This window comes from Magnolia sinica, chromosome 15 (assembly GCF_029962835.1).
Source record: "Magnolia sinica isolate HGM2019 chromosome 15, MsV1, whole genome shotgun sequence".
In the NCBI taxonomy this organism is placed as follows: domain Eukaryota; kingdom Viridiplantae; phylum Streptophyta; class Magnoliopsida; order Magnoliales; family Magnoliaceae; genus Magnolia; species Magnolia sinica.
In genome coordinates, this window is record NC_080587.1 from 1,816,741 (window position 1) to 1,844,505 (window position 27,765).

The window sequence follows — 27,765 nt, forward strand, 5'->3', positions numbered from 1 at the left end:
TAAACCTATACCTAAACCTATACCAAAACCTAAACCTATAACCTATAACCTAAAGATAAACCTAAAACCTAAATGTATTCTCAAATCCCTAAACCAAAACCTACACCTAATCCTAATCTCAACTCCCTAACCTAAACCTAAACCTAAACTTGAAAACACAAACCTAAAACTGATCCTGAACCCGAACCCGATTTCCTAAACCTAAACCTCAACCTATTCTCAATTCCCTAAACCTTAACCTATAACCTAACCTAAACCTAAATCGATAACCTAAACCTAAATCTATAACCTAAGTGTATTCTCAAATCCTTAAACCTAAACATACACCTAATCCTAATCTCAACTCCTTAACCTAAACCTAAACCCGATCCCAAACCCGTTCCCGATTTCCTAAACCTAAACATTAACCTATTCTCAATTCCCTAAACCTATATCTTATAACCTAAACCTAAACTTATAACCTATAACCTAAACATAAACCTAAAACCTAAATGTATTCTCAAATCCCTAAAGTTAAACCTACACCTAATCCTAATCTCAACTCCCTAACCTAAACCTAAACCTAAACTTGATAGCCCAAACCTAAACCCGATCCTGAACCCTAACTCGATTTCCTAAACCTAAACCTTAACCTATTCTCAATTCCCTAAACCTATAGCTTATAACCTAAACTTAAACCTAAACCTAAACCTGTAACCTAAACCTAAAACCTAAATGTATTCTTAAATCCCTAAACCTAAACCTACACCTAATCCTAATCTCAACTCCCTAACCTAAACCTAAACCCGATCCCTAACCCGAACCCGATTTCCTAAACCTAAACCTTAAGATATTCTCAATTCCCTAAACCTATTGCTTATAACCTAAAACGAAACCTAAACCTATACCTTAACCTAAACCTATACCTTAACCTATAACATATAACTTAAACATAAACCTAAAACTTAAATGTATTCTCAAATCCCTAAACCTAAACCTACACATAATCTTAATCTCAACTCTCTAACCTAAACCTAAACCTAAACTTGAAAACCCAAACCTAAACCCGATCCCGAACCCGAACCCGATTTCTTAAACGTAAACCTAAATGTATTCTCAAATCCCTAAACCTAAACTAACACCTAATCCTAATCTCAACTCTCTAACCTAAACCTAAACTTAAACTTGAAAACCCAAACCAAAACCCGATCCCGAACCCGAACCTGATTTTCTAATCCTAAACCTTAACCTATTCTCAATTCCCTAAACCTATAGCTTATAACCTAAACCTAAACCTAAACCTATAACCTATAACCTTAACCTAAACCTTAACCTAAACCTGTAACCTATAACCTAAACCTAAACCTAAAACCTAAATGTATTCTCAAATCCCTAAACCTAAACCTACACCTAATCCTAATCTCAACTCCCTAACCTAAACCTAAACTTGAAAACCCAAACCTAAACCTGATCTCGAACCCGAACCCGATTTCCTAAACCTAAACCTTAACCTATTCTCAATTCCTTAAACCTATAGCTTACAACCTATACCTAAACCTAAACCTAAACTTATAACATATAACCTAAACCTAAAACCTAATATATTCTCAAATCTCTAAACCTAAACCTACACCTAATCCTAATCTCAACTCCCTAACCTAAACCTAAACCTAAACTTGAAAATCCAAACCTAAACCCGATCCCGAACCCGAACCCGATTTCTTAAACCTAAACCTTAACCTATTCTCAATTCCCTAAACCTATAGCGTATAACCTAAACCTAAACCTAAACCTAAACTTAAACTTTAACCTAAACCAATAACGTATAACCTAAACCTAAACCTAAACCTAAAACCTAAATGTATTCTCAAATCCCTAAACCTAAACCTACACCTAATCCTAATCTCAACTCCTTAACCTAAACCTAAACCAAAACTTGAAAACCCAAACCTAAACCCGATCCCGAACCCGTACCCAATTTCCTAAACCTAAACATTAACATATTCTCAATTCCCTAAACTTATAGCTTATGACCTAAACCTAAAGCTTAACCTAAACCTATAACCTATAACCTAAACCTAAACCTAAAACCTAAATGTATTCTCAAATCCCTAAACCTAAACCTACACCTAATACTAATCTCAACTCCCTAACCTAAACTTGAAAATCTAAACCTAAAACCGATCCCGAACCCGAACCCGATTTCCTAAACCTAAACCTTAACCTATAACCTAACCTAAACCTAAACCTATAACCTAAACCTATAACCTAAACATATGCCTAAAACCTAAACCTAAACCTAAAATCGAAATGTATTCTCAAATCCCTAAACCTAAACCTACACCTAATCCTAATCTCAACTCCCTAACCTAAACCTAAACCTAAACTTGAAAATCCAAACCTAAAACCGATCCCGAACCCGAACCCGATTTCCTTAACCTAAACCTTAACCTATAACCTAACCTAAACCTATAACCTAAACATATAACCTAAACGTATGCCTAAAACCTAAACTTAAACCTAAAATTGAAATGTATTCTCAAATCCCTAAACCTAAATCTACACCTAATCCTAATCTCAACTCCCTAACCTAAACCTAAACCTAAACTTAAAAACCCAAACCTAAACCCGATCCCGAACCTGAACCCGATTTCCTAAACCTAAACCTTAACCTATAACCTAACATAAACCTAAACCTATTACCTGCACTTATAACCTAAACCTATTACCTAAACATAAGCCTAAAACCTAAACCTAAACCTAAAATCGAAATGTATTCTCAAATCCTTGAACCTAAACCTACACATAATCCTAATCTCAACTCCCTAACCTAAACTTAAACCTAAACTTGATAACCCAAACCTAAACCTGATCCCAAACTCGACCCAATTTCCTAAACCTTAACCTTAACCTATTCTCAATTCTCTAAAGCTATAACCTATATACTATAACCTATAACTAAAATCTAAACTTTAACCTAAAACCTAAGCCTAAACCTTAACCTAAACCTAAACCAAAACCTATAACCTAAACCTTAACCTATAACCTAAAACCTAATCCTAAACCTAAACCTAAAACCTAAAACCTAAATGTAAACATATTTTAATGATCAGTTTTATTTTTAAAAAGTGCCCACTTTTTTGGAAGAAGTTTATGCAATTCTTCATGATTCTGAATTATAATGTTTTGTTGGTTTAAATATTTTTTTTTCAGGTGAAAGACACAAAAAGAAAATTGTTGCTGATTTTTTTTCTTTTTTTATTTATGATGTTAAACCTATATGTATTTATGTGTGGATGAATGTAATGTGGATAAGATTGCTTATGTTTGGATGGATGTAGTTTATGTTTGGATGAATGTAGTTTATGTTAGATTTACGTAGTTTGGGTTGTTTAAATGGATGTGAATGTGAATATGATGAAATATATTATATAACAGGTGTATATCAGGAAGAATACGATGAAATATGTTGTAACAGGTATAGTGACCCTCTTATAAAGGACGGTCCATGACAGTCCTTTTTAAGAACGGTCCATGGCCGTCCTTTGAAGGCCCATAAGAGACGGTCCATGACAGTCCTTTTTAAGGACGGCCCATGACCTTCCTTTTAAAGGACGGTCCATAGCCGTCCTTTAAAGGCTTATCAGAGACGGTCTACAACAGTCTTTTTTGAGGACGGTCCATGACCGTCTTTTTAAAGGACGGTCAATGGCCGTCCTTTAAAGGCTTATAAGAGACGGTCCAAGACCGTCCTTTTTAAGGACGGTTCACGATCGTCCTTTTTTAGGATGGTCCATGACCGTCTTTTTTTCGTCAATAAAAATGACGGTTTTCGACCGTCCTCTAAGTAATACGACACGTCAAAATTTGACGGCCCTTGCGATGGTCCATGACCGTCCTTTTTGGTCATTTGAGACGGTTTTGGACCATCCTTTTTTCGCAGTTTTGGCGTAGTGTCAAAGTTATTACAGATCTATTGTAATTTGAGTCACAATAAACCATTAAAAAAATTAAAAGTATTCCTTGATAATCAAACTAGAATCCATAAGAGTTCAATAACCATGAATAAAAGCAAAGCCATCTTCCTAATCACGCTACAAGCTTCACCTCTTAGTCCTAACTAAGTGGTTTAACTAACCATAAGCATGATTAACCAATCCTCAAAAGAAAAGAAAAGAAAAAACAGAAAAGCAATGAACAAACTCTCTATGCACGTCCCATATGGGATTGAATTCGCCTCCACGGCTGCCCATCCAAGATTGGATTGGATCCCCCTTTCTCTCCTCTCTTCTCTCTTTATAACATGCTAGGGCGGTGGAGAGCGTAATCTGGAGTCGGTGGAGCTTTCGCAGCTGTGTGCGAAGCAAGAATGCGGAAGTTCTTGCGCTGTTTGATGGTGGGGTCCACCAAGAAAACTGAATGAGAGATCCACTCCATCCACTGAATTCCTCTCAGAATTTCAGTTGGGAAGATGTATTTTTGGTCTTCTATTGATGAGGCCTACAGAGCTTTTTACTTCACCGTAGGTTGTCTTGTTTGGACGGTTTAAAATCGATCTTTATTAACTTCTGCCATTCTGTCACCTAGACTTGGGGGAGAGGGAGTGTGGGCTTCTGATGGACGGTCCAGATCAGACCTTTGTTGTCCTATGGAGCCCCATAGAGATCAACCGCAAACTCTGTTTGCGAACAGAGCTTCCGCGTCGGCATTGTGATAGATGGTGGCCCACTAATTGATGTCAGGACAAAAATCCATTCCGTACATTGGAATATACTCGAAAAACCATTCTGAAGGGATATTTTTGGAGTGAAATCGAAGTGGCCCACACGATTTTTTATTCCACCCTCTATCCTATGTTTAATAGCTAGGATCTTGCAATAGCTTACATGGTGGAAAAAAGACACCTAGGAGAGGGTCAAGCCCAACCTCTCGTCACAATGGACGGTCCATATCTTTAGAATAGGCGATGAGTGGAGCCCACTAGCACGAACTGGCGAGACAGCGTTTGCACGCTGTCTCTGCAGAGAAGATGGATCGACTCCACGGTCTGTTGACCGGTTTTGCTGACTCGGTGCACATCCGGTTATATGTACATGGTGTACACGCACCGTGATGTGGGGTCCACTGTAATGTTTACACAAAATCATCTCCGTCCATTTTCTGCGTCACCTTGTTTAATGGGTGGTTTGAGACCAAAATTGACGCATATCCAGGTGGGTCCGAAATCAATGGTTTATGGGCTGATCTACCCAATGGGTCAATTCTACAGAGATCCAACCGTTGAAATTCGACATGTGCGGTTCATTTATGGTCCTCAGGCCAGACATAAAGTTTTGAACCGAACGGATAATAGGAACCTTGTGATCTTGCATTCTAGATGTCTTTCAGGCCACTTGAGCTTCAGTTTCGCAATTTTCTCGGATCTCTGGCATGTAAATCCATCTATCTCGATCCCCTGGAGTCCTTCCCTTCCCTTGGTGAGTTCTGAGCGTTAAATTTATGCTTTTAGCACCCTGTTTTAGTTCAAGCTCGCAAATACACCTTGCAGCACAAACACGGTTAAATTGGGCTGTTAAACAGAACCATGTTCGTAAATCCAAGCAATAACTGGAGTCTGATATGCAATATTTGACCCTCAACACTAGCCATCCTTGGTAGCAACTACAGTTGGTTGGGATACTCCAATGGCCATGATTGCACCCTGCAGAACAATCCATTGCAAATTTGGCGGTCAGACTCTCAATTAAAGAGGGGATAGTGTATTTGATTTACAAAAACTAAAACATAGAATCCCCTTGTTTTTTTCTTCTTTTCTCAAAGTGGGATTGTGTATTTGATTTACGTGGTGCAGCATCCAGGGAACGTCCTGAAGACACAAGAGACAGTAAATTCAATTTTCACCCATGGCATAAAATTGCAAGCATTCCCTGCACTTGTTAAAATTAAATGACACTAGCAGTGCCACCAGTCCTTGGGCCAAGACATGACCCTGACTGCTTATTGAGTGGACTGCTACTGAATTAGTTTAGTGGGTGTTCACACAAAATTATGCTGATTAATGAAGAAATTTCATGATGCAACCAAATGCACCATTACCCAAAAACAAACACCAATTGGATTATCCTAATAATTCATATTATGGGCTTAAAATGGATATTTAAAAACAAAAATCACCAGCACATATATAACAAATAAGAAGGAAAAAATCTCTGATATGGTCAGGATTGTTTGATTAGAGTAGCTTCTGTAGCTATTCCACGATGAGACCCACCAAAATAAATGGTTGGAATTACAGGGCAAAATCATTTCCCATACACAATATAAGGATAAAAGAAAACATGAACTCTGTTGTAAGTGACTAACTAGTGCATATACCAAATCATACTCATCCAAGTGACTAACTAGTGCATTTCTGATCACCCTTCGTGAAAAACTACAATCATGTGGATTTTCTGTACTCTGAAAAACTACAATCATGTGGATTTTCTATATTTGTTAAGAGGAGTTTCATCAAGGCATATACCAAGTACTCAAGGCATCGGTCGGCCTGGTTTCTCATCTCTGTTATGCTCTCTCTGTGAGATTTTCTTGCATTATTTTCAACTGATCCGAGCATGCACTTGACATGGACTCCATTTCCTTTGTAGCTTCTTCGTCCAGCAGTAGCGATTCTACATCCCAAAGGAAAAAATAAAAAGGAAAAAAAAATAATCATAAGACATCTACATTAGTGCACTTCTTGCACGAATTACCTCAAACTAAAAGATTAAAGATAAAATTACCTTGTTTTTTATTAAAAGGTAGACATTCGATTCCAACTACCTTGTTTTCCTATTTATATTGTAAATGAGTAACAATTATTTACAAGGTATTTACTACTGTAGCAATTTTATAGTTGACAGGTGTTGTGTATGGAGAAAAACAGAAGCAGGGAAATTTTTTTATGCAAGAACTGTGGGGGCCACCTTGATGCATGTCATATCCATGCCATCCATCAGTTCCACCAGCTCATTTTAGATCATGAGCCCAAAAATGAAGCCAACACCATTTAAGTAGGGCTTAATAACACCTTAAACCCTACAAAGCCCAATTTTACTAATTCAGTTGGAAAGTCGCTGGACATGCTAGTGCAAAAGCAACCACTTGCACCAACGTACAGCACACATGCTTGAGATCCACCAGAAGCGTACATCTGATCTAAAATATCAGGCTGGTCCATTCATCTGCTAGCCATGCATGCATTTTGAATGTGGACAGTCTGTCAATATGTACCTGTCCATTTTCTTTTGTACATATGCAGCCCATCTAACATTTTGGATCTCACAAGTGCGCCAATGTGCAAGTACTATTAACAAGGCTCACTAAAGAAATGAACGCCCACAGTTGATGATGGTACACTAAGATTAATTTACGAACGGACTGAAATCCAACAAAAATTTTTATGGTCTTTCATGGTAACATATATTTCTTAGCCCAAACTAATGCACCTCTGGGGATTAAGTGAAGCATAATGATTGTTCACATTCAGCTGTAAAAGATACTAATACTGATAGTTGGGCTTTTCCATAAAGAATGATTTTTGGGGCATGCAACATCGATGATGGGAACCAACAGACGAATGGTCTGGATTACCAAACCATAAGCTTCACTCAGTAGAATTGAAAATGTGTGGGGGTAATGCATCATTTAATAACTCTTTGTCAGGATCATCAATCTGTTTTGATTTCTTTGCATGATTTCATCAACGTGCTGGGAAGTTTTTGTCCATCAAGCAACATGAAGGCATAATATGAAATTTAAATCACAATAATTATGAGACACTTACCAAGTGCCATTCTTATCATGTTTTACAAGCTGTTGAAGCACATCAATTTCAATCATCGCAGCCTCCCGGTACTTCTTAATACCACAGATGACTTTGATGGCTACCATCTCCTTTTTTCCTTGTCCCAGCATTCCAAAACCTGACCAAATGTCTCTGAAATAAAGAACAAAATTAACACTCAGGCCTTATATGACCTCACACCACAACCCAGATACAAATAGAATAAAAACCGAAGTAAAAATAAAAATAAAAATAAAAATGGGCCATTTTAAAAGTATTCAATGAGAATATGCTACTTCCAATACCAAGGAACTTACAGCCACTTGACCAATGGTCAACCAATTAATGATTCTACCAACACTTCATCTTTAGTTCAGTCGAGGTCAGTCTACATTCAAACCATTAATAAGTGGTTATAACTTCTAGGCAAGTAGCTACCATAGCGCGGTAGCAAATGTCAAAAACTGCACTAATGAATTTGGAAAGATCCAAGACAAATCAAAATACCCTAATGTCACTTTTCAGCACTATTTCAAAGGGATCACGGGCCTCAATTGTTACAAATGTGTGAACAAATACCTGAAGCAACACTCTATCTAAAAACTAGTCCATGGTTCTACACTACACCTACTAAGGAAACCAGCTTTGATAGCATTGACAAATAGCTAAGAAACTAGCTATCAAATTTTATTTTGATCACGTAATTTTGCTTCCACACATTCAACAACATGTTTACATGCATCGCTTATACATTGCATAAACACAATTCATGAAACATAAACATAATATCAAAGAGCACCAATCCACTTAACAAACCTGCATAACCAAAGACAGGCTGACTTCTTGGATAGCAGTAATGTGGATTGCCATATAATAATAACAATGCCTTTTTTTTTACCATGCCATGCATATGTTCTTTGAACAGGCAGCAACTGCAATATTTGGTAGAATTTCATCTCATGTCATGATTCCCAAGGCAAAGCTACAGCATTTGTTTCCAGATCAGGGCATTGTTAATGCCCAGAGATAAGAACAGTTCCCATTCTTGACAGTGTACCCCGCCCGTTGTGAGGGTTGTCCACGCTGTCCAGATTGGACAGTAGGCCCCGCCTTGTGTACTGCACATCCATGCTGTCCAAGGTGGACAGTGGACCCCACTGCAATGTGTGTGTGGCCGATTCAGCGAATTGTTCAGCCCCGTGAATATGTGGAATTTATGACGTGCATGTGAACACAACACACAATCATGTGATGGAATTGGGGCTCCATTTTCGCCAATTAAAACAGGGGCTGACTTCTCCTAATTCTTGTTCATAGTAATTACAATAAGAAAGAGGAAATGAAAAATTGGCATTACAATCAATTCCAATTGGTCCTTGTGACGCAGCATTGACCTATTAGAAACAAGCACTAATAAAAGATTGTAACCAAGGTGGGAAAAAATAAATAGACTAAGGCCCTGTTTGGAAGAACCCTAAAAATGAGTTCAGCTCATTTTAGTTAACAGTAATTACGTTTTAGAGATCTCTAATATGTAATTACTGTTAACTAAAATGAGTTGAACTCATTTTTAGGCCTCTTCCAAACGGGACCTAAAACTGGGACTCCAAGATCAACATTACCACTAGTAAGAGATTGTACTTTGAGAAGGAAACTAAAAGAACTGTAACAAGACTTCTAACTCCACAATTAACTTTTCAATACACCAATCATATACGCCTTGGAGCCTGGAGGGCAGTCTACACTATCTGATTGACATCTGGCTATTTGATTTATCCAATGGGACCCATGGTTAATCATTGATGATACTCCAAAGTTTCCTCAAATTCATTCATTTCTAATTCTATCATTGTCTTGCCACTCATCCATCTGAATATCCTTATTTCAGCTACACTCATCCATGAACGCGTTCTTCCTTGGCTGCCCAACATTCAATCCCATAAAGCATGGCTGGTCCTATAGCTATCCTATAAAATTTCAGCCCACTATTAATGTTACAAGCAATAAGAAAGATTGTGTGTTGTGTTCACAAGCACATGATTGTGTGTTGTGTTCACAAGATAAGGAAATGAAAAATTAAAACAGGGGCCGACTTCTCCTAATTCTTGTTCATAGTAATTACAATAAGAAAGAGGAAATGAAAAATTGGCATTTACCTCATCTTCTTTGAAGTGCAAGTCAAGCCAATTCCCTTTTGAAGCTTTAGACTGTGTGACAATGACTCGGTTGGGCTTAACAACCACCTTACATTGCTCAGGTACAATCTCCTTGTTCAACTTGGTATGGCACAATGGTAATTCTTCCCTTGAAAGTCATGGAATTTAATATCAACAGACATTGGCTTGAAGTTTCCACCTAGATCTCTTGCTCCACACCCTCCAAGGACACGTAAATCTTAAAGGAAAAGCATGGATGAACATCATGGAATTTAATATCAACTACTCATGTAAGCAAAAGCATCCTATAAGAGGGGGAGTTATTTAATACTCTGGCAGGGTGTGATGTTTGATACATAGGCACATAAATTGTACACATGCCATGCATTAACTCAAGCTACATGGTCCAAAATTATGGGACCCACATTGGATAGGCTGAGAACCCAAAATCAGATTGTTGGACCAATTTGAGAACTCTGGTTAATGGACATTTTTCTGTTGGGTTTGGACCATAGACTATATTTCATTTTAACCGTCACCTTTGCTTCATGGCCCATCTAAAGTGGGGGCCATGATTTGGGCGGTTTAGTTTGAGTTACTTGTATGCCACGTGTACAAATTTCTAGCGCATGCATGTCAACCATCGAACTCTGCCAGAGTATCAAAGTATTCCCTCAGTTAGAATTACTGATGACTACTTGCATGAACACAATTAGACCATCAAGTGCACATCAAACTCTAACGCATGCACGTCGACCATCAAATTCCCCTAGTTGTTGAAAATCATTTTCTAACTGCTGGAAATTGACCCTCATTTGATGGAAATTGTGAATAGTTGAATATTTAGTTTAAACACTGATTTCATTGGATGTTTTACAAATACTTCATAGTTTGTGTTGGACATCGAAGTGAGCCCTTCCCTAGATCATTGGAATTAAGTGACAATCATTGGGCCTCTTAAACCTATATCAATCCCACATCAGCCAATGGCATCCAATCTGCAATTTCGACACATCCTTGGTTGATATAGTTTTCAATGCAACTAAAAAAGAAATAGATAATGATCAGACAATGTTCTATCAAGTATGAACCACAATGCCAGAAACCCACTTACCTGTACTCGAGGATTTTCAAAATCATCCATATCTGAGGCTAATGCATGCAAGACCCATTGATGATACTGAACTTGAAGGTTTGGCCCCAAATTGATTTGTAGACAATTGCCCATTCGCATTAATAGCAGCCCAGCGCACACGAGGGTGGGGATCTTGGAACGAGTTCAAAACCATCGCCACCACTTGCTCCAGGTTTTTATCATCACCTGCATGGAATAAAAAGGAAATTAAATGAAAATGCAATTGTAAAAGAAGCTTTCATGAAAATCCATTATAAAACTCAAAATCAAGCCACAGACAAAAGGAAACATAGCCTTAAATTTCAGATTCCTACCATGTTATTAAAAAAACATAAGGCTGTAGCTACCTCCAGCCATTAAAAAAATGATTTTTGGAATCTGTACTATAAGTACAATTCTGCAATTCAATCTGTCCAGATCTGACTCCTTTTGGAGGCTGTTTGATAGTCTAATACTTCTAACTAAATTTACACATACACACAAAAAATTAAAAAAATAAAAAATCAAAGCTCCATAAATTATATATATCTAAATAAATGTTATAGATCAATTCTCCTTTTAAATCAATTTCAATCTATGGTTTCAGGCCAAAATAATCAAACACCCTATCAATACAATCAAAATCATACAAGAGTTGGTCGGTCTTGGAGGTGATTAGGAGGCAACTGTAGAACTCAATTCAAAAAGTGTATCCCATTTTGACCCGACCTTTAGAAAGCTAAATATGTACATCTTTGGATGATTAAAAAAGATTTAGAAAGAAACAAACACACAAATGCAAAATAAGGTAAGATCATAGCTTGTCGCAACTGCCAATTTCGGACATCAAGCATGCAAGACCACCAATTACTTGCTCATCGCTATTAGCAAGAGCAGGTAGAAGAAGTGCTTCTTTAAGAAACTGTACCCTGAACAACAAAACCTGGGGTACACCCTGCCGGAGAGATGGTTGTTAAAAGCACATAAAGAAATACAATTGTTGAAGTACAAATCCATGCAAAATATCTCACCCCTCCAGAAAGGCAATAAGATGCAGAAATAGGATGTGATTGTTTTAATTGTAATTTTTCATCATATAAGCAAGAACTGGCCCATCCATACCTCATACCGACTCACAAGCTCCGTGAGAACTTCAATGGCCAGATCAAATGAAGAGGAAACCTATCCCCATCCATACAGAAATGAATTGAGTGCATGAAAGAATGCAACATGAGCAGAACTGATTGCATAAGATGGAGAAAACATACCTGCAAGGAGTTGAAGACAAAATTAAGAAGTGGGTGAGTTGGCAGTGAGGAGGGAGGAATCTTTGAGATGCAGCCAGCACGAACCTGAGATTCAGCTAAGCTTTCAGATGGCAACTTAGGAGTTCCAGTAAAAAGTGTAACATGATGGACGCGACGAACTTCTACACATGCCAGACAATGTTCTATCAAGTATGAACCACAATGCCAGAAACCCACTTACCTATACTCGAGGATTTTCGAAATCATCCATATCTGAGGCTAATTCATGCAACACCCATTGATGATACTGAACTTGAAGGTTTGGCCCCAAATTGATTTGTAGACAATTGCCCATTTGCATTAATAGCAGCCCAGTGCACACAAGGGTGGGGATCTTGGAACAAGTTCAAAACCATCGCCACCACTTGCTCCAGGTTTTTATCATCACCTGCATGGAATAAAAAGGAAATTAAATGAAAATGCAATTGTAAAAGAAGCTTTCATGAAAATCCATCATAAAACTCAAAATAAAGCCACAGACAAAAGGAAACATAGCCTTAAATTTCAGATTCCTACCATGTTATTAAAAAAACATAAGGGTGTATTTACCTCCAGCCATTAAAAAAATGATTTTTGGAATCTGTACTATAAGTACAATTCTGCAATTCAATCTGTCCAGATCTGACTCCTTTTGGAGGCCGTTTGATAGTCTAATACTTCTAACTAAATTTACACATACACAAAAAAATAATAATAATAATAAATAAATAAATAAAAATCAAAGCTCCATAAATTATAAATATCTAAATAAATGTTATAGATCAATTCTCCTTTTAAATCAATTTCAATCTATGGTTTCAGGCCAAAATAATCAAACACCCTATCAATACAATCAAAATCATACAAGAGTTGGTCGGTCTTGGAGGTGATTAGGAGGCAACTATAGAACTCAATTAAAAAAGTGTATCCCATTTTGACCCGACCTTTAGAAAGCTAAATATGTACAGCTTTGGATGATTAAAAAAGATTTAGAAAGAAACAAACACACAAATGCAGAATAAGGTAAGATCATAGCTTGTCGCAACTGCCAATTTCGGACATCAAGCATGCAAGACCACCAATTACTTGCTCATCGCTATTAGCAAGAGCAGGTTGAAGAAGTGCTTCTTTAAGAAACTGTACCCTGAACAACAAAACCTGGGGTACACCCTGCCGGAGAGATGGTTGTTAAAAGCACATAAAGAAATACAATTGTTGAAGTACAAATCTATGCAAAATATCTCACCCCTCCAGAAAGGCAATAAGATGCAGAAATAGGATGTGATTGTTTTAATTGTAATTTTTCATCATATAAGCAAGAACTGGCCCATCCATACCTCATACCGACTCACAAGCTCCGGGAGAACTTCAATGGCCAGATCAAATGAAGAGGAAACCTATCCCCATCCATACAGAAATGAATTGAGTGCATGAAAGAATGCAACATGAGCAGAACTGATTGCATAAGATGGAGAAAACATACCTGCAAGGAGTTGAAGACAAAATTAAGAAGTGGGTGAGTTGGCAGTGAGGAGGGAGGAATCTTTGAGATGCAGCCAGCACGAACCTGAGATTCAGCGAAGCTTTCAGATGGCAACTCAGGAGTTCCAGTAAAAAGTGTAACATGATGGACGCGACGAACTTCTACACATGCCAGACAATGTTCTATCAAGTATGAACCACAATGCCAGAAACCCACTTACCTGTACTCGAGGATTTTCGAAATCATTCATATCTGAGGCTAATGCATGCAACACCCATTGATGATACTGAACTTGAAGGTTTGGCCCCAAATTGATTTATAGACAATTGCCCATTTGCATTAATAGCAGCCCAGCGCACACGAGGGTGGGGGATCTTGGAACGAGTTCAAAACCATCGCCACCACTTGCTCCAGGTTTTTATCATCACCTGCATGGAATAAAAAGGAAATTAAATGAAATTGCAATTGTAAAAGAAGCTTTCATGAAAATCCATCATAAAACTCAAAATCAAGCCACAGACAAAAGGAAACATAGCCTTAAATTTCAGATTCCTACCATGTTATTAAAAAAACATAAGGCTATAGCTACCTCCAGCCATTAAAAAAATGATTTTTGGAATCTGTACTATAAGTACAATTCTGCAATTCAATCTGTCCAGATCTGACCCCTTTTGCAGGCTGTTTGATAGTCTAATACTTCTAACTAAATTTACACACACACACACACACACACACACACACACACACAAAAAGAAAAAATCAAAGCACCATAAAGTATATATATCTAAATAAATGTTATAGATCAATTCTCCTTTTAAATCAATTTCAATCTATGGTTTCAGGCCAAAATAATCAAACACCCTATCAATACAATCAAAATCATACAAGAGTTGGTCGGTCTTGGAGGTGATTAGGAGGCAACTATAGAACTCAATTCAAAAAGTGTATCCCATTTTGACCCGACCTTTAGAAAGCTAAATATGTACAGCTTTGGATGATTAAAAAAGATTTAGAAAGAAACAAACACACAAATGCAAAATAAGGTAAGATCATAGCTTGTCGCAACTGCCAATTTCGGACATCAAGCATGCAAGACCACCAATTACTTGCTCATCGCTATTAGCAAGAGCAGGTAGAAGAAGTGCTTCTTTAAGAAACTGTACCCTGAACAACAAAACCTAGGGTACACCCTGCCGGAGAGATGGTTGTTAAAAGCACATAAAGAAATACAATTGTTGAAGTACAAATCCATGCAAAATATCTCACCCCTCCAGAAAGGCAATAAGATGCAAAAATAGGATGTGATTGTTTTAATTGTAATTTTTCATCATATAAGCAAGAACTGGCCCATCCATACCTCATACCGACTCACAAGCTCCGTGAGAACTTCAATGGCCAGATCAAATGAAGAGGAAACCTATCCCCATCCATACAGAAATGAATTGAGTGCATGAAAGAATGCAACATGAGCAGAACTGATTGCATAAGATGGAGAAAACATACCTGCAAGGAGTTGAAGACAAAATTAAGAAGTGGGTGAGTTGGCAGTGAGGAGGGAGGAATCTTTGAGATGCAGCCAGCACGAACCTGAGATTCAGCTAAGCTTTCAGATGGCAACTCAGGAGTTCCAGTAAAAAGTGTAACAAGATGGACGCGACGAACTTCTACACATGCCAGACAATGTTCTATCAAGTATGAACCACAATGCCAGAAACCCACTTACCTGTACTCGAGGATTTTCAAAATCATCCACATCTGAGGCTAATGCATGCAACACCCATTGATGATACTGCACTTGAAGGTTTGGCCCCAAATTGATTTATAGACAATTGCCCATTTGCATTAATAGCAGCCAAGCGCACACGAGGGTGGGGGATCTTTGAACGAGTTCAAAACCATCGCCACCACTTGCTCCAGGTTTTTATCATCACCTGCATGGAATAAAAAGGAAATTAAATGAAATTGCAATTGTAAAAGAAGCTTTCATGAAAATCCATCATAAAACTCAAAATCAAGCCACAGACAAAAGGAAACATAGCCTTAAATTTCAGATTCTTACCATGTTATTAAAAAAACATAAGGCTGTATTTACCTCCAGCCATTAAAAAAATGATTTTTGGAATCTGTACTATAAGTACAATTCTGCAATTCAATCTATCCAAATCTGACTCCTTTTGGAGGCTGTTTGATAGTCTAATACTTCTAACTAAATTTACACACACACATACAAAAAATAAAAAAAAAATTTTAAAAGAAAAAATCAAAGCTCCATAAATTATATATATCTAAATAAATGTTATAGATCAATTCTCCTTTTAAATCAATTTCAATCTATGGTTTCAGGCCAAAATAATCAAACACCCTATCAATACAATCAAAATCATACAAGAGTTGGTCGGTCTTGGAGGTGATTAGGAGACAACTATAGAACTCAATTCAAAAAGTGTATCCCATTTTGACCCGACCTTTAGAACGCTAAATATGTACAGCTTTGGATGATTAAAAAAGATTTAGAAAGAAACAAAAACATAAATGCAAAATAAGGAAAGGTCATAGCTTGTCGCAACTGCCAATTTCGGACATCAAGCATGCAAGACCACCAATTACTTGCTCATCGCTATTAGCAAGAGCAGGTAGAAGAAGTGCTTCTTTAAGAAACTGTACCCTGAACAACAAAACCTGGGGTACACCTTGCTGGAGAGATGGTTGTTAAAAACACATAAAGAAATACAATTGTTAAAGTACAAATCCATGCAAAATATCTCACCCCTCCAGAAAGGCAATAAGATGCAGAAATAGGATATGATTGTTTTAATTGTAATTTTTCATCATATAAGCAAGAACTGGCCCATCCATACCTCATACCGACTCACAAGTTCCGTGAGAACTTCAATGGCCAGATCAAATGAAGAGGAAACCTATCCCCATCCATACAGAAATGAATTGAGTGCATGAAAGAATGCAACATGAGCAGAACTGATTACATAAGATGGAGAAAACATACCTGCAAGGAGTTGAAGACAAAATTAAGAAGTGGGTGAGTTGGCAGTGAGGAGGGAGGAATCTTTGAGATGCAGCCAGCACGAACCTGAGATTCAGCTAAGCTTTCAGATGGCAACTCAGGAGTTCCAGTAAAAAGTGTAACATGATGGACGCGACGAACTTCTACACATGCCAGACAATGTTCTATCAAGTATGAACCACAATGCCAGAAACCCACTTACCTGTACTCGAGGATTTTCGAAATCATCCATATCTGAGGCTAATGCATGCAACACCCATTGATGATACTGAACTTGAAGGTTTGGCCCCAAATTGATTTATAGACAATTGCCCATTTGCATTAATAGCAGCCCAGCGCACACGAGGGTGGGGGATCTTGGAACGAGTTCAAAACCATCGCCACCTCTTGGTCCAGGTTTTTATCATCACCTGCTTGGAATAAAAAGGAAATTAAATGAAAATGCAATTGTAAAAGAAGCTTTCATGAAAATCCATCATAAAACTCAAAATCAAGCCACAGACAAAAGGAAACATAGCCTTAAATTTCAGATTCCTACCATGTTATTAAAAAAACATAAGGGTGTATTTACCTCCAGCCATTAAAAAAATGATTTTTGGAATCTGTACTATAAGTACAATTCTGCAATTCAATCTGTCCAGATCTGACTCCTTTTGGAGGCTGTTTGATAGTCTAATACTTCTAACTAAATTTACACACACACAAAAAAAAAAAAAAATCAAAATCAAAGCTCCATAAATTGTATATATCTAAATAAATGTTATAGATCAATTCTCCTTTTAAATCAATTTCAATCTATGGTTTCAGGCCAAAATAATCAAACACCCTATCAATACAATCAAAATCATACAAGAGTTGGTCGGTCTTGGGGGTGATTAGGAGACAACTATAGAACTCAATTCAAAAAGTATATCCCATTTTGACCCGACCTTTAGAACGCTAAATATGTACAGCTTTGGATGATTAAAAAAGATTTAGAAAGAAACAAACACACAAATGCAAAATAAGGAAAGATCATAGCTTGTCGCAACTGCCAATTTCGGACATCAAGCATGCAAGACCACCAATTACTTGCTCATCGCTATTAGCAAGAGCAGGTAGAAGAAGTGCTTCTTTAAGAAACTGTACCCTGAACAACAAAACCTGGGGTACACCCTGCCGGAGAGATGGTTGTTAAAAGCACATAAAGAAATACAATTGTTGAAGTACAAATCCATGCAAAATATCTCACCCCTCCAGAAAGGCAATAAGATGCAGAAATAGGATGTGATTGTTTTAATTGTAATTTTTCATCATATAAGCAAGAACTGGCCCATCCATACCTCATACCGACTCACAAGCTCCGTGAGAACTTCAATGGCCAGATCAAATGAAGAGGAAACCTATCCCCATCCATACAGAAATGAATTGAGTGCATGAAAGAATGCAACATGAGCAGAACTGATTACATAAGATGGAGAAAACATACCTGCAAGGAGTTGAAGACAAAATTAAGAAGTGGGTGAGTTGGCAGTGAGGAGGGAGGAATCTTTGAGATGCAGCCAGCACGAACCTGAGATTCAGCTAAGCTTTCAGATGGCAACTCAGGAGTTCCAGTAAAAAGTGTAACATGATGGACGCGACGAACTTCTACACATGCCAGACAATGTTCTATCAAGTATGAACCACAATGCCAGAAACCCACTTACCTGTACTCGAGGATTTTCGAAATCATCCATATCTGAGGCTAATGCATGCAACACCCATTGATGATACTGGACTTGAAGGTTTGGCCCCAAATTGATTTATAGACAATTGCCTATTTGCATTAATAGCTGCCCAGCGCACACGAGGGTGGGGGATCTTGGAACGAGTTCAAAACCATCGCCACCACTTGCTCCAGGTTTTTATCATCACCTGCATGGAATAAAAAGGAAATTAAATGAAAATGCAATTGTAAAAGAAGCTTTCATGAAAATCCATCATAAAACTCAAAATCAAGCCACAGACAAAAGGAAACATAGCCTTAAATTTCAGATTCCTACCATGTTATTAAAAAAACATAAGGCTGTATTTACCTCCAGCCATTAAAAAAATGATTTTTGGAATCTGTACTATAAGTACAATTCTGCAATTCAATCTGTCCAGATCTGACTCCTTTTGGAGGCTGTTTGATAGTCTAATACTTCTAACTAAATTTACACACACACACAAAAAAAAGAAAAAATCAAAGCTCCATAAATTATATATATCTAAATAAATGTTATAGATCAATTCTCCTTTTAAATCAATTTCAATCTATGGTTTCAGGCCAAAATAATCAAACACCCTATCAATACAATCAAAATCATACAAGAGTTGGTCGGTCTTGGAGGTGATTAGGAGACAACTATAGAACTCAATTCAAAAAGTGTATCCCATTTTGACCCGACCTTTAGAATGCTAAATATGTACAACTTTGGATGATTAAAAAAGATTTAGAAAGAAACAAACACACAAATGCAAAATAAGGAAAGATCATAGCTTGTCGCAACTGCCAATTTCGGACATCAAGCATGCAAGACCACCAATTACTTGCTCATCGCTATTAGCAAGAGCAGGTAGAAGAAGTGCTTCTTTAAGAAACTGTACCCTGAACAACAAAACCTGGGGTACACCCTGCCGGAGAGATGGTTGTTAAAAGCACATAAAGAAATACAATTGTTGAAGTACAAATCCATGCAAAATATCTCACCCCTCCAGAAAGGCAATAAGATGCAGAAATAGGATGTGATTGTTTTAATTGTAATTTTTCATCATATAAGCAAGAACTGGCCCATCCATACCTCATACCGACTCACAAGCTCCGTGAGAACTTCAATGGCCAGATCAAATGAAGAGGAAACCTATCCCCATCCATACAGAAATGAATTGAGTGCATGAAAGAATGCAACATGAGCAGAACTGATTACATAAGATGGAGAAAACATACCTGCAAGGAGTTGAAGACAAAAATTAAGAAGTGGGTGAGTTGGCAGTGAGGAGGGAGGAATCTTTGAGATGCAGCCAGCACGAACCTAAGATTCAGCTAAGCTTTCAGATGGCAACTCAGGAGTTCCAGTAAAAAGTGTAACATGATGGACGCGACGAACTTCTACACATGCCACTGGCACAAAACGTAACATTACTAGCCAGCGGTTGACATGATCAGTCAGCATAGACATTCATGATAAAAAGTGGCATCAAAAAACCCAAAAACATTTATAAAGTCAACTTATGTTTCAAGCATGGTTCAAAAACATGAGAACTAAATGTCCAGCTTGGTCAGCTCAATTCAAAGACTCAAATGAGTCCTTCTTGACTCAATTTGATATTAATAATTGAATTAATAATATCTAAAGTAGTGATAAATGTTTAAAATAATTATGTACACTAAAATATATAAAATTTGTTGAAATGAACAAATGTGCACCTTGTGATGCTGATCATTGATGTTTGTTCATCCAAAGCGGTTGTGTTTTCGAACTTATCACCTTTACATGAAAAAGAACAGTCTACAAGGCGAGAGACTCGGTTCAAATTGTTGCAAGTCACATCGAGTCAACCCAGTCAGAAAGTCGACACAACGAGTCTCATCGATGCGAGACGAAGTCACACTCACAATCAAGTTCCCCAGTCATTCAGCTCGCAATCTCATCAAAAACTTTGGTTTATCAATGGAGGGGCTAACATGCCGGCAGAAAAACTAGTTTGGAAACTGGCTTATGGTTCTGATCACTTGCAGTATGCATTTTTACTTTTTGTTTTTAGTGCATATTCAGATGATATTGAGATTGTAGAGAATGTGTATGTGTGCACGTCACATTATTGTACTCCCTCTGGGCACCATAACTATGCTTAGGGTTAGTTTAGAGTGGTAAGACATAACTCCTGCAGTTGCACAAATCTTTCTTCTCTTCACTTCTCCCTTCCTGATTTTTGTTTTCTTTTTTTCCCTTGCATAAGCTAACAGCCCATCCCACACACACATGCGAGCATGAGTGCATGCACACACACACATTATCTACATAGATATTACTTTCTGACATTGGAAAAAACAAAGTTGTTTAACTTGTGTTTATTCTATGTTCAAATGCGGACACACTAAACTGAGACGGGTCAACTCCCGTACTAGTTCAGGCTGGAGCTTTGATGGTATCATCAAGAATTGTTCTCAATTAACCCATTAGAAAAGATGATAAATTTCTGCCCTTTCTTATGGTACTTTCTGCTATTGATTGAAGGAGCAGAAAAGAAAAATAAATAGTAACAACCTAGATCAGAAAACTTCATTGGAACAAAATAGCAAAGTCTTTCAAAAAATATCTTACCCAACTCAGCAAACATCTCAATATTTTCCCACTCTTCTCATGAAGCTGAACACCATCCTCAGATCGTTGCTCAGATTGGTGCAGCAGGAATTCAAGAACAATAGGAGTATGTAAAGAAGCTGTTTGAGAATCAAAGGTTGCCTTATGAGTAGAAGAAATACATCCATCTATGAAGAACAAAATAAATATAGCAAGATGATCATGCAACATCAGAATAAATATAATAAGATTATCATGCAGCATGCACAAGGGGAATAGAAAGGAACAGCCATGATTCTTCAAAAATAACTTGGGACAAAATCAAGAATGAGTACTATAATAATGATTGTAAAAATTCTCAAACCTCTCGGCCATACTGGCATCTACGATCCGAACTGATGTTACAATCAGTATTTTGATCCTCAATGACTTCCTCTGGAAGAACAGTAAGCATCTCTAAAACAGCAATATTACCATTATCCTGGGTTCGCAGTCGGTCAAGACTAGAAAATAGCTGCTCAATGGGCTTCTTGTGTTCTACTGCATGAATGACAAGTGCTGATAATGCGAGACAGACTTGCGTTAAGAGTTGTTACATGTGGAAAAGAAAAGCTCAATCAATACCTTAGGCACTTCATTCGGATTACACAAGAAAGAAATGCAATTAGTTAGGGGCCTGAACTAGAAATCAACAAGGTTATCAGACAGTACTACAACAGAATTTTGTAAAACTGTGCCAGTAATTCCAGTAACCAAGATGGTTAAGGGCTTGTTTGATTTTCCATGATTCTGGTAAATCCCTGATAAAAAAAAGTAATTATTACTTTTTCACTTGTTTGAAAATGAGGGAGTAATTCTACCTAGAAAATCAGTCCAAAAATATTGACTTAAACCCGTGGACCCCACCATAAAGTATATAATATATCCGTGTCGTCCATCTGTTTTACTAGAATATATTAGAGCATGATCCGAAAAAATTAGGAAGATCTAATGCTCAATTGGCCCACATGAAACAATGGACTTAATTTGTCCACCGTTGAAAGTTGATTATTTTACTGGGCCCATATTGAGGTTTATTCACCATCTAACCCATTCACAGGGTCACATAGTCATGGATAAGTGAAAAATATAAATATAAGCCTGATCTACAACTTCTAAGGACCTCAACAAGTTTTTAATGGTAGGCATTCGATTTTCACATTTTCATGTGGTGTGGTCCACTTGAGCTTTGGATTTGCCTAATTTTTTGCCTTAAATTCATTTGGCATAATGAATATTGGGCGGTGTGGATAAGCCACACATTATGGTGGGCCCCATATTTATTTTACAAATTCCTCGATTTAAGTGTTTAAAAAGTAACCAGTCAAGTTGGGAAAGATGCAAGTAATTACCTTGGTAAACAATGATTACTCATTTACAAGGTAACTACATTTGAGCCAGAAAATCAAACAGGCCCTAAGAAGTCAATGTAGTTTTATATAACAGGGGCAACATTCAGTTAGCTCCTGTCACTAACAAAATAGGGGAAATATTAAGAACTAAAGTGAAAAATGAATACGCCTGATATATGCAAAAGAAACCCGTGTAGGGATTTGGTGAACCACAGGAAATGGAATATACATTAAATAGGAATTTCTTTTCCCTCTTTCTCTTCCCCAAATCATGAGCAGTTCCATTCTTTTTCTTAACCAAATACAGGGAATTGGGAAGAATTGAATTTGCCTATATTGCGAGTTAGGGTCCAGCGTACGTGTGTGCTGCTCAATGCTCACCATCCATGTTGTAACTCTATTATGATTTATGGTCCACTATAAAATTACGCTGAAGGGAGGATTGTGACCATTACAATCTGTGCATGAAATTAAAACAATCTAAAGAAGATTAAAAAGTACTACTGTAAACAGTTCCAACGTCACTATCTTCCAGAACTCCGATAATCTCATATTAGACAATCTTAACCATTGAATCAGCCTCCCTACAACCAATGGACCATCCACAATGGGACAGGCATTCAACTACACTAGTCTTCCCAACTCAGGTATGATCCTCAACCAGGACATGGGTAGCATCCTAGGCCCTAAGCACTAACAAGTGGGTCCCATGATAACAACTAAACTGTTAATCCAATGGACCAAAGATATAAGGACCACGTCAGAAAATAAATAAATAAATAAAATAAAACCCAAGAGGGCTAAGCGTATTAAGTGCGATCGGGCCTCACCCAAGACAGTGGGGCCCACCTTGATGTATATGTTTTATATCTACACCGTCCATCTGTTTCTCCATATCATTTTATGGCATGAGCCCAAAAAATGAAGATCCAAATCTCAGGTGGACCATATCATCGGAAACAGTGGTGATTAAACACCCTACCATTAAAAACTTTCTACGACCCACTGTAATGTTTCTGTAATTTTTATTCGCCATTCAACATGTTGATAAGGTCAAACAAAGCTCCATGGATGGTATTTAAAAAAAAAAAAAAAAAAAACAAACAAACAAATGTTCAACTGTCATCACCTGCTGCCACTCTCCATCTACCGCCTCCTTCCACAACGTTACATTGTTGTTCCCATCTGCCACTACCAATATATTCCCAATCAGTGACCATGACACCCTCCACACTAGCATCTTGCAATCATTCAAGATCTTCCCCTCCCACTGATCCCCTTCCTTCGCCACCGTGCATATGACAATCGTCCCGTCCTGAGAAACACTCGTGATCGTCGATTTTGGGAGCCACAGATTCGGGGCGCAGGCCACATCCCTCACCCAGTCGGCTTACATCTGTAGGGCGGGGAAGCAGTCCATCTTCCAAATCATCACCTTTTAAGGCGATCGATTGGCGATGAAGATGGCGCTCGAAAGAGGGAAGGGAGCCAGAAAAAAAAGGGCGGTCGAAAGAGGGAATATGAATTTTCCTCTTTTGAAATGGGATAAGAATCCAAATCCGGAAAATGTGAGTTTTCCATAGTTTATAAAACAAACTGTATTCACAGCCGTACAATATATGGTCCATTTAGTTGATGGTTAAGATAATATTACATAAGATAATTATAAATATAAACCATCTACAAGAAGACCCATTCTTTGGATGGTCTGGATAGCCATATATCAAACCCACATTTTCTATGAACGAGTCACCACTATTTAACATAAAATGCAAAACTAACACGTTTTCACCATACAAATGAAAACGGTAGCTTGAGTTTTAGATTTGGTAGGGCTCTATGGGCCCCACCATGATGTTTTTGTTTAATCCAAACCATAAATCCATCTGTAAACAATCTTTTAAGGTTGATACCAAAAAATTAGCTCGAAATAAATCTCGAGCGAACAACACCACAGGAAAATAGTAGCAATTGAACGTCCACCCTTAAAAATCGACATTTTAGCTACAGATTCTTGTGTTTCGGTTACAAATTTTAGCCCTTGGTTTTACCGATGGCTAAAAGCCGTAGCTGAAACAGCCACACATCCGTCGGCTTTGCTCTATTTTTTGGTAGTGTCGAATCCACAGGGACTGAACCTTGTACGTAATCTGAAAAATAACCAGAACTAGAACTAGAATAAAATGAAATCAAAATCAAGTGAATATGGGGAAATAATGGTGAAATAGGAAACTAAATTTTGTAGAAATTAAAGGTAGGAAACTAGGGATTCACACCCAGATCCATAGCTCAATTGGCAGACTAAGTGGAGATACCTCGTTTCAACACTTGAGGTCTTGGTATCGATCCCTAGCGGGGGTGGCTAGAATGGAGTGTGTGTACTGACATAGGTGTGTACTAACCATCATAAGAGAATTGTGAACTCAACTGGACTTCGAGTCCCATCTTCATTCAGTTGGAAGAGATTTGTCAGATCTCTGATCTTCTCATGGATCTAATCATCAATAGATAAGAGTGGTGAAGATTTGGAAGTGATCCCATCACCTAACCATGCCCATGAGACTATGGCAAACAACGGCAATTTACCAAACCCACAACCAATCATAAGAGAATTGTGACAGTTAAGAAGGATTCCGTCACCCTACCATGTCCATGAGACGATGGTGAACAACAAGTCTTACTAATTTCACAATCTCAATAATGGAAGGAACATACTTAAAGCTATCGCAGATCTATTGTAATTTAAGTCACAGCAAACCAATAAAAACTAAAAGTATACCTTCATAATTAAACTAGAATCCAAAAAAGTTCAACAAAACATGAATCAAAACCAAGCAAACATCCCAATCACACTACAAGCTTCACTTCTTAGCCCTAGCTAAGAGGTCTAGCCAATCATAGACATGGTTAGGCAATCTCTTAGAAAATATAAAAGAAATTAGAAAGATTAAGGAAGAAGAAAGAAGAAAACTCAGTCGGTTGCACTCCACGTCCTATTCTCTCTCTCTCCTCCTCACGTTCTTGATACCTCCACGGCTGCCCGGATCCATACGTCCAAGGGATCAAAAGATAGCCTCCCCATGTTGCCCTCTCTCTTCTTTATATAGCCAGCAAGAGACCAGGTCTGCTGGAGTCGGCGTGCACTCGTACGTACGTTGCATGCGCAGCGACAGCGGAAGAACTGCGTGTGGTCTGCTGTTGATGCTGATGACTGATCAGTTGTCGGGATCTGAATCATTCAGACTCCTTAGTGGCGGTCAGACATCCCCTGGGATTAGTTTGGACGGCCAAGATCATTAGACTAATCCTGGCCATGGACACAAAATGGCCTAGATCATCCAGACGTCCGTAACACACGTTGGATGCGTTGGAATTGCGCTAGAGTGCTCGGTGGGCCCATGATCGGTATCGGCGGAAAAATCCACTTTGTTCATTGAATTCGTGGAGAAAAACCAGTCGAGGAGTGGTTTTTATTGGGTTTTGGTGCAGTCCACTGTATAAAATCAACTCGCCGTTCATCCTACATTTTCCATCAATCTACGTGTGTACACATGCATGGGGCCAAAAGGTGACCTTGGCGAGGGGCGTGGACCCCCCTTGGAATATATGGACGGCTCAGATCATCCATTTGGATGATGGGTGGGCCCCACTACTCAAACCCAGCGGAACCACGTCCGTCCACTATTGCGGGTGCGGAAGGAGTTGGGTCAGCCGACTTTGACCGGGATCCCCGGTCCGATGCAGCTCGCGTGCGGACATGCTGTGTACATGCATGTGGGGTCCACTATGATGCATGTGAAAAATCCGCTCTGTCCATCCGTTTTTCCACCCTATTTAAGGGGTTAAGACCAAATTTGAACTATATCCAGATATCAGGTGGGCCTCAAATTGAGGATTTATGGGTTGATCTGTCTGTTGGGCCACTTCTACAAGGATCCAATGGCTTAAATGTTATGTGTATAGTTAATTTATGGTCCGTAGGCCATATATGAAGTTTTGAGCCGAACGGATGGTTGGAACCCTGTGATCTTGCATGTTGGACGATTTTTAGGTCATTTAAACGTGTGTGGCCTGGTTTTCTCGGATCTCTAGCATATAATTTCTTTGATCTCGGTCCCCTGGGGTCCTTTCCTTGCCTTGGTGACTTCATAGCGTCAAATCCACGCTTTTAGTACTCTTTTTCAGTCCACACTCGTAAATTCACCTTGCAACACAAATACGGTTAAAATAAGGCATTAAACAGTATCATGTTCATAAAAGCAGGTAATAACTAGGGTCTAATATACAATATTTGACCCTTAACACAACACCCAACCAGTATTTTGCTAGTCCCGAGCAAAGTATGCGAAAAATAAGTTGAGAATTACATGGCAATTTCTATAAACTCGAGTGATTTTTTAAAAACAATCTAAATACTAGAATTCTAAGATTCATGAATGTTGGGTATTACTTTCTCTTGGACTCAAGCGCACTGTAAACTTCATAATCAAGTTCAAAGTATTAATCCTTCAAATAAAACAATTCTAAACATTGAGTTCTATGAGTGTATAGTATAATCTTGGCTTATCATCATTAAGAGATCCAATCGTCAATTTCATAATAACATTGATAATAAAAAGGGTATTCAGGACAACCAAAACTTGCCTTACAGTTCTTTTTTTCATCCTTTCAGCTTTTGATTTTTCCATCGATGACTTTCACACTATGTCAACCTTTTAAAGGTAAAGCCAAGGAGGGGAATTGAATCCTCACCTATAGGGAGCAAACCCATGGTGAAGACCATTCGCCCAACCCTTCCAGACGAGAACTGTTTTTTAGCTGGGTATTTATCTCTTTTTTTTCAATGCTTCTTTTTTTTTTGTCTATTGATCATGATGGACAAATTTTCCAGGCTGGTTCCTTTCATGCTTAGTGATCACCAAGTTAACCCTTCAATATCGAACTGAAACCTTAATGTGTAAGCGAGATGTGACATATGAAATCATGACTCAATCAATGTTTACAACTTCTAATCATGGATTAATAATTCAAACTTAACTGTGACATTTAATAGATAACTGAATCCAAGAGTCATAAATCACTAACATTATGTATCTTATAATTCTAAATCAAGGATAACCGTCAAAATTATTTCGAATTCACAAGAATTTCTAAAAAAAAAATTAAAATTTTTTCAAAATTTTTGCTAAAGACTAAGAAAGC

At 38.0% G+C, this 27,765-nt stretch overlaps 1 protein-coding gene across 16 annotated transcripts; it reads right to left on the reverse strand.

Annotated features, from left to right (window-relative positions):
- Positions 1–5,620: 5,620 nt before the first annotated feature.
- LOC131227519 (uncharacterized) lies at positions 5,621–22,386 on the reverse strand. 16 transcript variants are annotated; one of them, XM_058223303.1, is made up of 6 exons: positions 21,194–22,382; positions 18,188–18,417; positions 17,068–17,275; positions 9,961–10,047; positions 7,805–7,957; positions 5,621–5,680 (listed from the first exon to the last, which is right to left on the reverse strand). In XM_058223303.1, the coding sequence occupies exons 3-6, from the start codon at positions 17,091–17,093 to the stop codon at positions 5,641–5,643; spliced, it is 306 nt and encodes a 101-aa protein (XP_058079286.1). In that variant the 5' UTR covers positions 17,094–17,275; positions 18,188–18,417; positions 21,194–22,382; the 3' UTR covers positions 5,621–5,640. The 16 variants fall into 16 exon arrangements, 4 of the variants coding, with proteins under 4 accessions (XP_058079286.1, XP_058079287.1, XP_058079284.1 ...); XR_009162331.1 differs by lacking the exons at positions 5,621–5,680; positions 17,068–17,275; positions 18,188–18,417; positions 21,194–22,382 and adding exons at positions 5,724–6,650; positions 8,122–8,192; positions 11,075–11,555 and having other exon boundaries at positions 7,805–7,955; positions 9,961–10,198; XR_009162330.1 differs by lacking the exons at positions 5,621–5,680; positions 17,068–17,275; positions 18,188–18,417 and adding exons at positions 5,728–6,650; positions 11,075–11,261 and having other exon boundaries at positions 7,805–7,955; positions 9,961–10,198; positions 21,647–22,334.
- Between the last annotated feature and the right edge of the window lie 5,379 nt (positions 22,387–27,765).

Excerpts from the sequence above, each read along its gene's own strand:
- LOC131227519 (XM_058223301.1), bottom strand. The coding sequence starts at position 21,436 with ATGCTGCATGATAATCTTATTATATTTATTCTGATGTTGCATGATCAT. Across the intron at positions 18,418-21,193 it reads TGAGATGTTTGCTGAGTTGG|GTTCGTGCTGGCTGCATCTC; the intron begins GTAAGATATTTT and ends GCTGAATCTCAG. Across the intron at positions 18,248-18,333 it reads TTGTCTTCAACTCCTTGCAG|GTTTCCTCTTCATTTGATCT; the intron begins GTATGTTTTCTC and ends GGATGGGGATAG.